Source organism: Canis lupus, chromosome 1 (assembly GCF_003254725.2).
Source record: "Canis lupus dingo isolate Sandy chromosome 1, ASM325472v2, whole genome shotgun sequence".
Taxonomy (NCBI): Eukaryota; Metazoa; Chordata; class Mammalia; order Carnivora; family Canidae; genus Canis; species Canis lupus.
In genome coordinates this window covers 104,105,010-104,123,148 of record NC_064243.1, presented here as the reverse complement: position 1 = coordinate 104,123,148, position 18,139 = coordinate 104,105,010, and the positions used below count along the sequence as shown (strand labels likewise).

General features: G+C 42.2%; 1 protein-coding gene across 6 annotated transcripts in view; it reads left to right on the top strand.

Moving 5' to 3' along the window:
• Positions 1–13,180, top strand: part of LOC112643367 (zinc finger protein 420-like) — a 642,213-nt gene extending 629,033 nt beyond the window's left edge. For 2 of the 6 annotated variants that reach the window (XR_007409699.1, XM_049108156.1), the window contains exons 9-10: positions 12,776–12,907; positions 12,987–13,179. Coding sequence is in view for 3 of the 6 variants with exons in the window: in XM_049108156.1 (XP_048964113.1) it covers positions 12,776–12,894 (119 nt within the window). In the remaining 3 variants the exon portion in view is untranslated. Of the gene's footprint in view, positions 1–12,775 lie in introns of all 6 variants that reach the window. The other 4 variants (XM_049108155.1, XM_049108183.1, XM_049108146.1 and 1 more) reach the window with 2 other exon arrangements.
• Positions 13,181–18,139: the final 4,959 nt, after the last annotated feature.

The window sequence follows — 18,139 nt, the reverse complement described above, 5'->3', positions numbered from 1 at the left end:
ATTCCTCTATTCCAACTGAAGGAAGAGACACTTATGTTTGAAAAATACTTTCCCTCCTCGTGGGCATTTGAACAGAAATGGACTGACTTAACCGGAAGTAATCACGAACTTCAATGGCCACAACTGCCTTCTTTGATCTTTCCAAAGGAACTTATTTTTTTAAATTTTATTTATTTAATCATGAGAGACAGGGAGAGACAGAGAGAGACAGAGAGGCAGAGACACAGGCAGAGGGAGAAGCAGGCACCATGCAGGGAGCCCGGCATGGGACTCCATCCCGGGTCTCCACGATTACACCCTGGGCCGAAGGCAGCCACTTTTGTTTATTCATTCATGAGACACACACATAGAAAGAGGCAGAGACATAGGCAGTGGGAGAGGCAGGCTCCCTGAGGGGAGTCTGATGTGGGATTTGATCTCAGGATCCCCAGATCATGACCTGGCCAAAGGCAAATGCTCAACCGCTGAGCCACCCAGGAGTCCCCACTACCATCCTCTTTATGAGGAAAATGTTCAAGCCGATATTGGCCCAATCCACAGTGCCCTTCAGATCAAGATTCAACTAGATCCTCAAAATACCTGTCTAGAATTATTCAATACCCTACACTTAAAATAACCCTTCAGGGCGTCAAGCACATAACAGGATTACAAGGCTCAGGGCCTCCTTCTGTCCTAAGTCACTTCCTATAACATCCCTATTTTACCTGTGAGAAAACCCAAATTGTGAGGATGGAGGTTTTCCCAGTATTTCTGAGAAACAAATAACATTGTTTTCTGTCTGCATCCGGTTGTTCCTAACCCTCATGTACTAGTGACATCCATTCCCATTGAAACCAAATTTTTCACTGAAACTCATCTATGCAGTTCATTTCTTTCCTTTTTTTTTTTTGAAGATTTTCTTTATTCATTCATGAGAGACACAGAGAGACAGAGAAAGAGGCAGAGACACAGGCAGAGGAAGAAGCAGGCATTATACGGAGAGCCTGACCTGAGACTCGATCCAGGGTCTCCAGGATCACGCCCTGGGCTGCAGGTGGCGCCAACCACTGCGCCACGGGGGCTGCCCTATGCAGTTCATTTCTAAGTATTCCAGTTGATAAGGGTAGCCAGTTTCTTTTTGCCTTCACTTCGGAGGAATGGCAATACACCTGGTCAATAATGCCTCCAGGTTACATGGTAGGTCCTTCCTGTTTGTCACAAATCTTAAAGGCTAATAAGAATGACATAAAGTTTTCTGCAAGCTCCTCTTTGTTATGATGTGTAGGTCATTTGCTTCTTTGCTCCCTTATCAAGCTACTTTACATGAAGACATTATCTATCCCTTAAAACTTTTGCCCTAGGAGACTTAAAGTTCCCCCTCACTCCCCCCAAAATACTCTACAGGTTGCTTACACTTAGCTTAGATATTTAAGGTACCTGCTCTCAGAATAGGGACTAGATTTAGATTTGGGCAGACTTCAAGGCATCTTGAATTTCCCCAAACTTAAAACTAAGCAGCAACTTTGAGGATTTCTTGGACTTTGGTAGTTATTGTCAAAGTTGGATTTCAAACTTCCCTTTCAGGTCTCACTCTGTATATGTTTTACTTAAAAAAAAAAAAAAAGTCTGAAAGAGCCCGTACCTTCAGATATCCCTTTTTTTTTTTTTTAATTTTTTATTTATTTATGATAATCACAGAGAGAGAGAGAGAGAGGCAGAGACATAGGCAGAGGGAGAAGCAGGCTCCATGCACCGGGAGCCTGATGTGGGATTCGATCCCGGGTCTCCAGAATCGCGCCCTGGGCCAAAGGCAGGCGCCAAACCGCTGCGCCACCCAGGGATCCCCTTTTTTTTTTTTAATATTTTTTTCTTTATTTATTTATGATAGTCACACACACACACAGAGAGAGAGAGAGACAGAGACATAGGCAGAGGGAGAAGCAGGCTCCATGCACCGGGAGCCCGACATGGGATTCGATCCCGGGTCTCCAGGATCGTGCCCTGGGCCAAAGGCAGGCGCCAAACTGCTGCGCCACCCAGGGATCCCCCTTCAGATATCCTAATTATCAACTTCCCTTTTTCTTCTTTGGATATAAGGGGGAAGGAAAACACCTTGGAGTGCTCACTCAGAAACATAGGGACACAAATATTGCCCACAGGCATTTATAGCCATCAACTGGACCATGTGGCTTGGTGATATCCCCCTGGCCTCAGAGCCATTTCTGCTACTGTCTTTTAGGTAAGGCCACTGAAGAAATAGTCACACAGTCCCCTTGAACAACCTGCAGTGCTCCCAAACTGCAGGGAATAAACTCTTGTATCCAAGTGACATGTCTAAGGAAAGCACCAGGGTACCTTGGTGGCTCAGATGGCTACGTGTCTGCCTTCAGGCTCACGTCCTGATCCCAGGGTCCTAGGATCAAGACCCTCAACCTGCTCCCTGCTCGGTGGGGAGTCTGCTTCTCCCTCTCCATCTGCTACTCCCCCTGCTCATGTTCTCTCTTTCTCTGTTGCAAATTACACATAAAATCTGAAAAAAAGAAGAGGAAGAAAGAGAGGAAGAAGGGAAGAACCAAACCCTGACTGGACCTGCACACCATCTGGGGATCTGAGGGTAAAGATTTCCCTGAATTGAAGCAGACAATATCTGGAGACACAGATTTCCCTGGATGGACAGGCACATCATTTTCTCACTGGGGCTTCTTCTAACTCTATTGTGGAAAGAAAGTGCCCTCGACGTATACTTCCCAATGTCTTGCAGGAGGCAGAAACCTCTTTTATTTATGACCGTTTTGGAAAAAGGCTCATTATGATTCGGTGCACATTTCTGAAGGTTTAGAAGGTGCAGATTTTGCAAAGCTTTTCTCCCTGAGCTACTAAACAACTTTGGATTTTTTTTTGTTGTTGTTAAAGATTTATTTATTCACGAGAGACACACAGAGAGAGAGAGGCAGAGGAGAAGAGGGCTCCCCACGGGGAGCTAGACGTGGGATTCAATCCCAGGATCCCGGGATCAGGCCTGGGCCTAAAGCAGATGCTCAACCTCTGAGCCACCCAGGATCCCATTTTTTTTTTTCTTCAAGATTTTGTTTATTTACCCATGAGAGACACAGGAAGAGAGGCAGAGACACAGGCCGAGGGAGGAGAAGCAGGCTCCATGCAAGGAGTCCGATGGACTCAATCCCTGGACAGGAATCATGCCCTGGGCTGAAGGTAGGCGCTGAACCTCTGAGCCACCCAGACAGCCCTCAACTCTGGATTTGATTTGATTTGATTAATTTTTATCTCTTTAAAGATTGCATTTATTAATTCAAGAGAGACACACAGAGAGAGATAGAGATATAGGCAGAGGGAGTCCCACGTCGGGCTCCCTGTATGGAGCCTGCGTCCCCCTCTGCCTGTGTCTCTGCCTCTCTCTCTTTCTCTCTGTGCCTCTCATGAATCAATGAATCAATCAATTAATCTTTAAAAACAATCCTAAGATATAACACAAATGATGATTGAAACAAAAAGATTTCAATGATATAAAAGACTCAGAAATATTAGCTGTTTTCTTTATAGCATTCTGAATATATGTTCAGATTGTGAATAAATGACAGAGACATAATTATCCACAAATAGATTTATAAATTTTGTGCCATTGAGAATAGGTCCTAAGTCATCAAGACAATATTCTACTCTATCAATTTTAATGTGTGTAGTACTTTTGAAAAGTTTAGGTGTGTGCGGCACCTGGTGGCTCAGTTGGTTAAGCATCCAACTTTTGATTTCAGCTCAGATTGTGATCTCAGGGGTATGGGATAGAGCCTCACATTGGGCTCTGTGCTCATGGAGTCTGCATGTCCCTCTCCCTCTGCTCCTCCCCCTGTGCTTTCTATTTCCAAAATAAATAAATAAAATATTAAAATAAATAAATAAATAAAAGTTTATGTGTGTGCATAAAATGTAAAAGGTAGATCAGTTTTCTGTGGATATCTTATTGTTTTCATCACTGATCTCAGGTTTGAAAAATGTCATGGGGATCACTGGGTGGTGCAGCGGTTTGGTGCCTGCCTTTGGCCCAGAGCGTGATCCTGGAGACCCGGGATTGTTTCCCACGTCGGGCTCCCGGTGCATGGAGCCTGCTTCTCCCTCTGCCTATGTCTCTGCCTCTCTCTCTCTCTCTGTGTGTGTGTGACTATCATAAATAAATAAAAGTTTAAAAAAAAAGAAAAAAAAAGAAAACTGTCATGAACATAATTTTACAGCAGTCTCTATATTGATTGGATCTCTGGTAGATAAATTCTAGGTCAGAGATCTTAGGTTAAAATCTGGTTTTTTACATTTACTGAATGTGTGACAAAATTGTCTCAAAAGAGGAAGAGAGGCAGGTGGGTGGCTCAGTTGGTTAAGCATCTAACTTGGGCTCAGGTCATGATCTCAGGGTCCTGAGATCAAGCTCCGCATCAAGCTTCGTGCTCAGTGCGGAGCCTGCTTCTCCCTCTCCCTCTGCCTGCTGCTCCCCTTGCTGTGCTCTCTCTGTGTATCAAATAAATACATAAAAATCTTTTTTTTTACAAAAGAGGACGAATATGTTTGATCTCCTAGACTATTTGTGTGTGTGTGTGTGTGTGTGTGTGTGTGTTGATCTATGGAAACTTCTAGAATCTAGTAATTAGTAATGCTCAGAAAGTATTGTTGTTGCGTTTCTCACTTTAACCTGTAAAACCTATAATTGTAATAAAACCCATTCATTTCATGTTCTGGGATAAATCTTTCCTCGGAATTCTACCTCTTTGTTATTTAAAAGTGTATTCCTTTATGTATAGGCTAATTCCTTGTTAGAAATGTAGACTCAGTGCCCATCCTAACTCCTGAATCGGAGCCTGCATTTTTAACAAGAACTCCAAATCACTGTTCTGAAATTCTAATTCACATTAGAATATGATGGTGCATTTCTAACCCACACAACATTCCAGGTAACAAATATACACAACTTATGTAGTATGATATGAATTCAGTCCTTAAACATGGATGTATCCTGTTGACAGCTTCAGTTTACAATTTATATTGGAGAAACACACAGTATTGATAGTGGTTCTATGGATCAGATGCCATCTTGTTGCCTCCAAGGTAAAGAATATATGAGTATATCACATCAAGAGTCACATGCTCTACTGACTGAGCCAGCCAGGCACCCATCTCTTGCAGGTTTTTAAAATACACTTACTGGACACTTTTGCTCCCAATTTTTGTTTTACTATTTGCATACTTACTGTCAGTTTGAATTTTTATTTAGGTCATGCGTAGGAAACTATAGGATATCAGGAAAACTATTGATATTCTCTTTTTCCTTTATGAGCATTGTCATGATGTTTATTTTGAATTCTTTGTCAGGTGATGACTAGTTATATATACATTTATGGTCAGTTTTGGAGTTTTATCTTGTTCCTTCAACTGGAACATGTTTTTCTGTTTTTTTGTATGCCTTTAGGGTGTTGCACTGTTTTGAGAATTTATTTTTTTAAGATTTATTTATTTTATTAAAAATATTTTGTATGTAATTGTGTATTTATTTAAAAAACCCATCTATTTACTTGAGAGAGAGTGATCATGGGGAGAAGGACAAAGACAAGGGAGAGAGAGAAACCTCAGCAGACTCCCTGCTGAGCACAGAGCTTGATGGGGGCTTGATCTCACACACCTCAGATTATGACTTGAGCCAAAATCAGAGTCCAACACTTCCAATTGAGCCACCCAAAGAGAGAGAGAGAGGAGCAGGGATAGAGGCAGGGTAGGGGCAAAGCAAGAGGGAGAGAATATCAAGCAGACTCCTCACTGAGCATGGAGCCTGACGTGGGGGCTGAGTCCCATGAGCCCCAGATCATGACCAGAGTGAAACCAGGAGTGGGTTGCCCAACCAACTGAGCCACCCATATTTGGGAATATAAAAACCAGCCTGAGGTCCCAGGCTTTCTGAATTTGCTTTGTATAGAAGAAGACAAAGTCAGTTGTGCTAGTAAATTCTGAATCCTATTCAACATATTCTGAGGGCATATAAAGTCTGAGATTTTGTAATTTCCCAATTAAGGAAATGTTTGTTGGTTCCTATTTAGAATATGATAGATTTCTCTCCCTGATGTTTGATTTTAGCTCTGCCATCTCTCTGGTGTTTGCAGAAATACTTAATATGCTGCCATTCCTTCTGCCCTTGCTGTCATGTGTGACAGAATCAAGTCCCCTCAGGCAGCTGCAATGAAGTAGATCACGGCCCACACAGGTCACTCATGTCTTCTTTCCTGAGCAGAGTTGAGAGTTTTCTCACAATCTTGCCATGCAGTGCCAGGTGAGTGGTGAGCAAGCATAAAAACCTTTTTGTCCCTCTTTCATATGGTTCTTCTTCATTTTGTGTTTCCTTGGGGGTACTGTGTTCTCCCAGCTGGATTCTGGAGCACTCCAAAAGGCAATCTCATCAGTTTGTTTCTCCATGGAGGAGCAAAGTCTTGGTGCTTCTTATTCCTCTAATCTGCTCATGTCCTGTGATGGGCATCAATTTTTTACATTAGCACCTTATAGTATATGCACATAAGTATAGTAAGTGGAATAATCTAATCTCTTTCAGTTATGCCTTTTCATCACACTTTGGGCTTATGGACAAAGACAGACAAAGATTCTTTCCATGGGGTGGGTTATATTGGGACGATATGGAAACTGTGGCCATGAGAATTGAGTTAGTGAAAGACTGGGAAGATGAGGGGGGAGTGGGAAGAGGAGAAGGAATATTATGATGGATAGAACGAAACTGGAGTACTTACCCATAATGAAATCCTTACTGCCAGGAGAGATCAAGGATCTAAAACATTTGGGGGAAAAATCTTACTTTATGACAGCTATGTTTGCAGAACAATATCTTTTTTTTTTAATTTTTTTTTTTATTTACTTATGATAGTCACAGAGAGAGAGAGAGAGGCGCAGAGACACAGGCAGAGGGAGAAGCAGGCTCCATGCACTGGGAGCCCGATGTGGGATTCGATCCCGGGTCTCCAGGATCGCGCCCTGGGCCAAAGGCAGGCGCCAAACCGCTGAGCCACCCGGGGATCGCCAGAACAATGTCTTTATGAATGCCAGGACCCAAACCACGTTTTAAACATACATATGCTCCAAAACAAAATTTGGAAAACCTGGAAAGTCACATAGTCAATGCTGAAAATAATCGTTCAAATCATTTCAAAAATAGAATTGGATTAATTATTCAAATATTTCTGATTACTAGAAATTTACAAATGGAGATAAAATCTCTCCGTTTTTTAAAAAATATTTCATTTATTTTCATGAGAGACAAAGACAGAGGCAGAGACATAGGCAGAGAGAGAAGCAGGCTCCATGCAGGGAGCCTAATGTGGAACTCGAATCCAGGACTCTAGGATCATGCCCTGGGTGGAAGGCAGGTGCTCCACTGCTGAGGCACCCAGGTGTCCCTGAAGATAAAATTTCTAAATATCAATTCGAGAAGTCCTGTTTTGAGGGTTTATTAATTATCCTTTCACCCACAAATAATTCCTCTTTGTTCCAAAGTCTCCAACTTTGATATTCATGGGAAGGTCTTGATCCACCCATCCCTATTCCGTAGTATCACATACTAGGTAATTTGGAGCCAGTGATCATGCATTGTGAACTTAGGAAGATCTTTAGTGAGGACTCTAACTTCAACAATTACCAAGGTATTTGCCATGGGGATGGCTTTTAGCAATGCAATGAATCTGGGGAAAATATTAACCATGGGTCAAATCCTAATAAATACCAGAGAATTCAGTTTCTACAGAACCAGTATAAAATAAATAAATGTGGGGAAGTCTTCTATCAAAGCTCAAACTTTACTAAATATCATTGATTCTCTCCCAGAGAGAAGACTTACAAATGAAGCAAATGTGGCAAAGTTTTTTGTTTTGTTTTTTTTTTGTGGCAAAGTTTTTAAACAGTCTTCATAACTCACTCAAGAAAAAGTCTTTATACTGTGAATAACTTTACATATATAAGGAATGTGGCAAGGCCCTTAACCTGTATTCAAATATTTTGACATCCAAAAGTGTATAGTGGAGAAAACCTTACAGATGAAAGGAATGTGCAAAGTCTCTATCCGGAGTACTGGGGAGAAACCTCAAAAAGGTAAATAAAATGGCAAAACCCTTAATAAGCACTCCAACCTTTCTTGCATCAGAGAATACAAACTGGGAAGGAACCTTACAACGTAAGGAGTTTGCTCAAGCCTTTAATTATTGCTCAGACTTTCCTTGATATCACAGTATGAATACCTGGGGAGAAACCCCACAAATGCAGAGAATATAAGCAAAGCCTTTAAACAGAACTACAACCTAAGCACCACTTGAACACTTGTACATTCATACTGGGAGAAATCCTAAAAATGTAAAAAATATGTGGCAAAATGTTTGTCTGGATTTCAAGTCTCCCTCGATGGAGGACAATACATGCAGGGGAGAAGCCCTACAAATGTAGAGAATATAGCCAAATCATTAACTAGAGCCACCACCTACTATAAATTAGAGAATACAGCCTGGAGACACCTGGAACAAACGTAAAGAATGTGGTAACGTCTTCACCCCGAAATTGACACTTCCTCAACATCAGAGAGTGCTTACTACATAGAAACCCTAGAAATGAAGAGGGAAAGATCTTTATTTTCAATATATATTTTGGGGGCAGCACGGGTGGCTCAGCAGTATAGCGCCCCCTTCAGCCCAGGGCCTGATCCTGGAGACCCGGGATGGAGTCCCACATCGGGCTCCCTGCATGGAGCCTGCTTCTCCCTCTGCTTGTTTCTGTCTCTGTGTGTCTCTCTCATGAATAAATAAAAATCTTTAAATAATATATATACATATTAGAAAAAAACAGGTTCATACACCATAAAAACATTAAAGATGTTCAAAACATTAAAGATGTCATAAGATGACAATCTATGTAATGAAAAAAAAAATCCCAGTAAGTATCAGATTAACAGCAGAATGTACTAAGCCTATAGCACTTTTAAGAGATTAATCTGGTCCAGCTTTTTACTGCAAACTTGCAGGATTCTACATCTTTTATGTCATCCTTTCTTTTCCTGTAGTGCAATAGAAGCAGGGCAAGTTAAGAGGGTTTTTCTCAGTCATAGGAGTGTAGCTACCTGTTGGTCATACTTTGTTTTTTGTTTTAAAAAATTATATATTTAATCCTTATATATCCTTATATATTTAATCCACGCACGGAGAAGGAGAAAGAGAGAGAGAGAGAGAGAGAGAAAGAGAGGCAGAGACACAGGCAGAGGGAGAAGCAGGCTCCATGCAGGGAGCCTGATGTGGAACTGGATCCCTTTGATTTCTTTGATCCCGGGACTCCAGGATCCCGCCCTGGGCCGAAGGCAGCCACTAATGGCCAAGCTACCCAGGGTCCCCTGGTCATAACTTCCAAGTGGCACCTGACATACCTTGGGAGCCTTTGAAATATTTTCTCTATGGTTTGGGATAGAGACTTCTTTTCTAGTTTCTCTTTCTGTTTGAAAGATTACATTTATTTATTCACTAGAGACACACACACACAGAGGCAGAGACACAGGCAGAGGGAGAAGCAGGCTCCTTGCAGGAAGCCTGATGTGAAACTTGATCCCAGGACCTTGGGATCACAACCTGACCCAAAGGCAGATGCTCAACCACTGAGCCAGAGAGGCATCCCTCTTTTCCAGTTTCACTGTGTCCAGAGGTGTGTCCATCGGCAACTCTGGCCCCTTGGATGTCTTCTAGGCCATCACCATCAGTCCCCAGATTCCAGGTGTGTGAAGCTTTAAGTCACAGCCATAGTTTCCGTTGGCTGCTCCAATATCCTGTGCCAGATTCTACATGAGCAGATAAATACCACAGTTCCCATATGTCCATTGGGCAGGAAGCTCAACAAATACATCGCAAACATTATAGGCTTTGGATCTTGTTCTGCTATACATTGTATGGAACACATAGACTAACTCCATGCAGCATTCAGATGTTCCTCAGATGTTTCATGTGTAGGACTCATTCTGGTTGTCATTCTGTGCACTCACAAGTAAAGGCCAACACCTTCATAGGAACAATATCTCACCAAGATCTTCTCTGAGATGACAGCTACCCCAAGGATTCATGTCCTTGAGAGTATGTTTGTCAATTTTTATACCCCTGTCTGCCATCATTGTAATTTTTCTTTTTCATTAGATCATGTGGAGGGAAGTGAACAACACTGACCAAACAGGTGTCCAGATATAAACAGATAGAACCTGTTTCTTTCCGTGGCATCTGGTCACAAGAAAACCAGATGAAGGGACACCTGGGTGGCTGAGCGGTTGAGTGTCTGCCTTCAGCTCAGATTGTGATCCCAGAGTCCTGGGATGGAGTCCCACATCAGGCTCCATGCAGGAAGCCTGCTTCTCTCTCTGCCTATGTCTCTGCCTCTCTCTATGTGTCTATCATGAATAAATAAATAAAATCTTTTTTAAAAAAGAAAGAAAAACTGATGAAGACTCATGATACAGAACATCCAGAAAATTTAGGTTAGAGCAAGTGGGTACCTTGCTGAATTCAGGATTGTGGAGTCATTGTGAGGAAGAGGTGGTACACAGGGAACTTTGCTTCAGTTGGGCCAGTTCCCCATCTGTGTTATCCTGTGAGTTCTGGTGTCATCCCTGATGGATCATCCATGGACCAAAGACTTTTTTATTAGCATGGCAGCAGCATTTATTTGACATTCTTCTTAAGGAAAGCTTTCTAATATACGCATCCCAGAAAACTCTGTTTATGTTAAGTTGCTTTTTCTTTTATTTTATAAAATAGAAATAAAAGAGACTAGACCAGACTAAATTAATATGAACTGTGTGTGGTGAATTTCTTAGGACAGGCTTAGCAATGATAGAGGCAGAGATATCAGAGTCTACCGCCAGATCCCTCCCTAGCCCAAACCAGATCTACCCCCTTCTGAGGCTGTGTCCAGGTCTGGCCTAGCTCTGGGATCTCTTCCCTTCCCAGGACCGATTAGAGGAGATCAGATTCTGAGTGGCTCTTCCTTTCATCTCTTCAGGGCTGGTGCTCACAATTCCCCAACCCACAATATGATAAATGGGAGCAAAGGACTATAGATCTTAGTAACTTCATTTGTGCTTTTTTTTTTTTCAGTATATAGTTGTTAACTAATTTTTTGAAAGATTTTATTTATTCACTCATTAGAATACACAGAGAGAGAGAGAGAGAGAGAGCGAAAGAGAGAGAGAGGCAGACACACAGCCAGAGGGAGAAGCAGGCTCCATGCAGGGAACCTGAAGTGGGACTCAATCCCAGGTCTCCAGGATCACACCCCGGGCCGAAGGCAGTGCTAAACCGCTGAGCCACCCGGCTGCCCTTCATTTCTGTGTTTAACATTAAATCCTGTGCTTCATGACCCTTTCTTTCTTTCTTTTTTTTTTTAAAGGTTTGTTTTTTTTTAAAGATTTTATTTATTTATTCATAGAGATGCAGAGAGAGAGAGAGAAAGAGAGAGGCAGAGACACAGGCAGAGAGAGAAGCAGGCTCCATGCAGAGAGCCTAACGTGGGACTCAATCCAGGGTCTCCAGATCATGCCCTGGGCTGCAGGCGGCGCTAAACCTCTGCGCCACCAGGGCTGCCCTTCATGACCCTTTCATCTAGATTCCTATTTTCCATTCCTGGAGATTCAGTAGTTGCTCAACTTACAAAATATAAATATCTATACATTATGACCTGATTGAAAAACAATGCAGCTAATTAATATCCTTCTGACCTCCTATAGTTAGGATATTTTATTAGATATTTTTAATAAATTTGTGTTGAGAACTCCTAAGATATACTCTTTCAGCAAATTCCAAATATAATAGACATAGAATTATGTGTAGTCTCAGATTTCCAGAATCTGTACATCCTGTATACCTGAAATTTTGTACCATTTGACCAAAAACTCCTATTTTGTCCTCAGTCATTTCCTGACCATCACAATTGTATTATATCCTTTTTAAAACAGATTTTATTTATTCATTAGATACAGAGAGGCAGAGACATAGGTAGAAGCAGGCTCCTTGGAAGGAGCCCAATGTGGGACTTGATCCTGGACCCCAGGATCACATCCTGAGCAAAGGCAGACACTCAACTGCTGAGCCACACGGGCATCCCAACTGTACTCTATTCTTATGAGTTCAACGCAGATTCCAGGTATTATTGAGATAATACAGTATTTGCCGTTTTGTGTGGCTTATTGTTATTGCCTAACATCCTCAAGGCTCACCTACTTTGTCCCAAATGGAAGCCTGTCGTTTTTTTAAAGGCTGAATTTTGGATACGGATATCTATAGATAGATAGACATAGATATTATAGACGTTATATAGTACGTATGACACGTAATAGATTCTGATATATTTGTATATCGTAAACAATATTACATTATAGTAGATAGAGAGGGATATAGCTATATCACATTCTCTTGAACCACTCCTCCTGGAAAGCAGAGACTACAGGGAGATGACACTTCCTATTTGCTAGAACAACTAAGTTTCAGGAAAATACAAAGTAACCCCAATGTGGAAGAATTAAAATGAATATATATTGCTAACGAGAGTGGACAGACTATAGGAAAACAGGCATATACTTACACAGTCATGTTTCTATCCTGTTAAGAAAATACAAACACAACAATGAGAGCTCTCTGAACTAATCTACCCTTTCTCTAGTTTTCCATTTATCCTTATTTCACACCTATAATCTACAAACCTTTTTTTGTTGTTGTTGTTACAATAGGGAAACAGAAGATGAAGCACATAGGTCGGGCCCAGTACCTACATCTTCTTCGTTATTATGGGACACCTAATGCCCAGCTTGGATGGTGTAATGGGGACGAAATCGCATCGTATATGTGAAGTTGCCAACATGGTGCACTGTAACTTCCTTGTGAACAAAATTCATGCTCAATCAACATTGCAGTAACCTATACACGTTGTTTTCCACACAGAGACTTGCTCAGACATCAGCACATTGACTAGACTCCCTTCTGTGAACTCCAAAATGCGAAGAAAGAATGTGGTTCCTCAGGGTGGTGATTGGCGTTCTTTATTGGGAATCCACAACAGAGGAAACTCAGGACAGAGAAAAGTAAATAGTAGACTCTTTGCTGGGAACTCACCAGGAGTTGTTGGGGCTGACATAAGATGGTGGGGGTAGGGTGCTCAGGTGTGCGGTGCCTGCATTCTCTAGTGTAGAGCCACTAAACATGGGTCTATTTGGTTAAATTAAAGGTATGGACTATTAGTGGACATTCCAGGAATGGAAGGTGGCGTGCTCTATGTCACCTTGGAAGTACTGTTTTCACCGGAAAGTAAACTGACTCCCCAAATTGTAAGTCCTTTGTTCTCCTTCGTCTGAGTCTGAGCTCAGGAAAATGTGAATGGCAGTTCATGCAACCCAGAGTTGGAGCTGCCAGGAACTCTCTGTTCTCTGAGCCATTCTGAGAAGCGAAGATCAGGGACTGGCAGCAGAACCGTGGAGGGCCAGTTATGGTCTAAGTGATCATTTTTGACCAAATCTGAAGGGACAATTGTCTGATAGGCTCTGCAAGCCACATTTAGGCAGAGGGGATATTCCCGATGCAAATTCCGGGTCTTTTGAAGCTCTGTGCCCATGATGTTAGCACTGAAGTTTGAAACAGGGATCCGGGAGCTTTAGAAGATCTGCTGCGCTCATGGACATCTTATGCATTCATATTACACAAGGTGATCCTTAATGTCCAGTCTGTGATCCCCACCCGCTCTGGGGTCCTCTTCATTGTGGCTGATGCTGTACCCAGCTTCTTGAGGGCTTCGCATGTATTCTCTTATGTGCATGTGTGAAGTCTTAGCAATAAGGAAGTGAGAGGGTGTGTTCAAATTCTGGGTGAGATAACAACGCTGGTTAGGGGATGGACTGGTCTGTCCATAGACTCTGGTCCCACCTTGCCTGACCTGTGAACTCAAGTGTGTGGGCTTGCTTGAGATGGGTTTTGGGTGTCCTGCTCTGGAGAGGAGGGCTGATGAAGAGAGGAGCACACAGCTACAAGTTTAGGCTCTGAGAGGGGCAGTGTGCACCACAAATATTCCCTGTGCATGTGCAGTGCTTCGTGGACAATCCTGGGGAGGCGCTCTGGGGAGCCAACACCAAGGATGAAGTCTGGGGTACTGACGGCAGAGTCCTACTGGTCTGTGGTGCGCATGTGCAAAAGTGGGCAGAGCGGGTCAGGAAACGTATCATACTCAGGTTCTGCCCAGGGGAAGATGTTTAGGCCAAGTGAGAAAGCGGTCCAAAGGAAAGGTGGTCTGGTGTGGTGTCAAAAGGTGAAAGGATGAGGGCGCCTGGCTGGCTCAGTACATTAAGCATCTGCCTTCTGCTCGGGTCACGATGTGGGGATCCAGGGATAGAGCTGGGAGTTGGGCTCCCTCCTCAGCAGGGAGCCTGCTTCTCCCTCTCTCTGCTCCTTCACATGCTTGTACTCTATCAAATAAAAAAAAAAAAATCTTAAAAAAAGGATGAAATGATGTACAAATTCTTTTATTTTTTTTTCTAGTTCTGCTTTTTAAAAAAAAGAAGATTCTATTTATTTATTCATGAGAGACACACACAGAGAGGCAGAGACATAGGCAGAGGGAGAAGCAGGCTCCCCGAAAGGAGCCTGATGTGGGACTTGATCCCGGAACCCCAGGATTACGCCCTGGGCCGAAGGCAGATGCTCAAGCACTGAGCCACCCAGGCGTCCCGTTTGTTTTGTTTTTGAGGAATCATTTAGAAATTGTGTATTCGGTGTAAGAATGTAAGTCATGATGGGACAACAATCTCCTTCCCCAGAGCCGCCCAGTTAAGTCACATGTGTACAAATCAAAGATCTATATTTCATGATGTGTGTAACAGGAGGCAGATACATTCAATTTTGTAACCGTAGAAGGAAGAGTGTTTGCACGAGGGTGTTGTGCTTACAATCACTGTGGAATATGTTTTATATTCCGCCGCTCCGATCCACTTCTACTGATGTGAAAATGCCAGTTTCATGCAGCATTGGTTAAGGAATGCAATGTCACTGACAAAGAGTGTGATAGGACAATATTTATGTAAACCAACCATTACGTATTTATGTTGAACCAGTACAAAATATTTTAGTGTCTATGTGTTTTATACTCTGAAATTGCAGAACGGAAGCCCCATCCCAACCTCACAACCTGTATGTCTGAAGGACAAACTATTACTCACTGGGGGTAATTCATGGGCATTTTTAAACTTTATTTAGATATTTCTCATTATACAATTGATGATATGCCTACGTGTATGTTTGCTAAAGCTATCTTAACCAATTGCAAGTATTTAGGAGGTCCTAAAAACAGAATTCTGTTTTTAAAGTCTGAATTTCATTGAGCTTAACTGGGCTTTCTGTTTAGGGCGCTAGAAGCTTAAAATCAAGGTTTCCTGAGGCATTGAATGTACTGGTTTCCACCTGATCTCCTCCATGGTCACAACTTGTGCGTGGTATCCTCAAGGGAGACAGACGATGTTGAGTCTCCCTGTTTACTCAGAATTTTATCCGTGCTTCTTTACTGCCAATTCAACTGAAGGAACTACTAGGCATTTTATATAAGTAAGGTTATTGCCCCATGGCTGGAATTACAAACTTCACAGTTTTGAACCAAGTACAAATAAGACAATTAATGAGTAGGAGAATGAATAGTGACCTCCAAATGTGCCCCTACAATTTCTACCACCCCCAGCTCCATCCCTCCCCTCCTTCCTCTTTATCTCCCATTGTGACCTTAAGGTCTTCACCTCTGTGACCTTTACATTTCCGTGAAAACTCTTTGTCTGCAAAGGACTCTCCTAGTCTTCATTGCTCTTCTAAGTCCATGAAGTGTGTTTCAGACCTCTATACCAATAAACCCTTCTTGTCTGATTCTAGAGCTCTCTTCCTTCCATTGTCCCAAGAACCTCCATGTATTCTTTTCTCCTCCTCCAATGCCATTTGTCCTTTCCCCACCCAATTCCAATGATTTTAGCCCATTTATCGTGTCTCTTATGTCCATTATCAATATCTGACCCATCATTTAACAGAGTCCTTAGTTTCCTCATGACCCTACACTCATTACCCACAACCCTACACTGCCTGACTTTCTCATGGACCCTTTGGCCTACTGATGCCCTCTCTTCTCCCAGCTCTGATGATCCCCCTCCACCCATATACACTCTGTTCCCCAGGTATCATCTGTTCTCCCCCTCCTTCATCTCTCATTGCAACACTGAACACTCCCAGGACTGCATTCACAAGTAACTATCCCCCTTTCACCCATATGTTCTTTGACCCATCACAGGCAATAAAGTTGCATATGTCTTTTACCCAATCTTGCCTTTGAACTCCCTTTGCCCATTAATTTGTCATCCACTATCCCCTTCTTTCTCATGATTTCCTTTACCTTCTCATTCCCTCAACACTAGGGCTCATACCCTTAATGTCCCTGCATACACCCACCCAACCTTAAAATGTGTAGTGCACTTTAACCCCTCAGTGACATTTAACAACCTAGTGCTTTTAGCCGTGTTCCAAGTTACAGAACGTGTCTCAATGATGTTCAAGTCCTAATCCTCAGTGCCTGTAACTTAACCTATTTTGGGCAATAGGATCTTTGCAGATGTAATTAAGTTGGTTGTCATACTGGTTTCAGGTAAACCCCAATTCAATCCCTGTTGTCCTATTGAGATGAGGGAAGTTTGTTTATTATTATTTTTAAAAACATTTTATTTATTTATTCATGAGAGACAGAGAGAGAGAGACAGACAGACAGACAGAGACAGAGAGGGGCAGAGAGAGAGAGAAGCAGGCTCCCTGCAGGGAGCCTGATGTGGGACTCAATCCTGGGACTCCAGGATCACTCCCTGGGCTAAAGGCAGGGGCTCAACCACTCAGCCACCCAGGCATCCCAAGAGGGAAGTTTAGACACAATGCTGCGTGATGAAGGGACAATGATGTGTCTCAAGCCAAAGAAGATCAAGGATAGCTATAGTTCCCCGAAGTTAGAAAGGAAGACTCAATTCTTGAGACAAAAGGTGGCCCTGCCAACAGCTTGGCTTCAGATGTCTAAGTGCCTCCAGAAGTGTGACACAATAATTTTTTGGGTTCTTTAGCACCCAGTTGTAATAATTTGTTACAGCAGCCCTAAGAACTAACATGGGTCCTGTCTTCTCTTCCCTTGTGGCTGTGTTACCCCAAGCTCCCAGACTCTGTGCATTTCATTTATCCCTGTGTGCTCATTGTTACCGCCTCCCCTGTCCCATATCACTACTTGTCTTCATGCCATGTACCTCAACCTAAAGTGGCACTGCTCATTACTCTTTCAGTGACATATATTGTGAATATGGTCCTTGATGACATTATGAAGCAACATTGTTAAACATCCTACCATAATTCTTATTTTCTATCTTCTGTACTAGTGCATGCTTGAAAATGCTGTATATTCTCATACATGTAGTCACATATTCTAACTTAAAAGATTTTGTGTAACTCTTTATTGAAGCTATTTGCATTTTTCCATTTAGCTTATATTAAAGTTTTACCCAAAAAGACCATACCATTTACTAGACAGTCCATTTAGAGAACATAATAATTACCTGTATATTTCACACTTGATATTAGCCAAAAAGCCAAGAAGCGATTACCTATATATTTCAGAGGTGCTTTTTCTTTCTCACCTATGACTGTCTTCAGATTCTGAAGCTTCATCATCCGCAGTCTTGGGTCTCTAGCCTGCTGGCCTTCTTTGCAGACTCCAGACTTGCCAGCTCTCACAATCATATTAGCCAATTCATTACAGGAAATTCATCCTGCTATCTATGCAGAGACATATAGGTAGATAGACATCTATTTCTGTATGTAGTAAGCCTATATCTTATCTCTGGGTCTATACAAATATAGATTAAAAATATGCATAGATGTGTGTGTATCCATTCTATTGATTCTTTGAAGAATCCGACTATAGATTTTATTTTTATTTTAATTTTTTTTTTATTTATTTATTTATGATAGTCACGGAGAGAGAGAGAGAGGCAGAGACACAGGCAGAGGGAGAAGCAGGCTCCATGCACCGGGAGCCCGATGTGGGA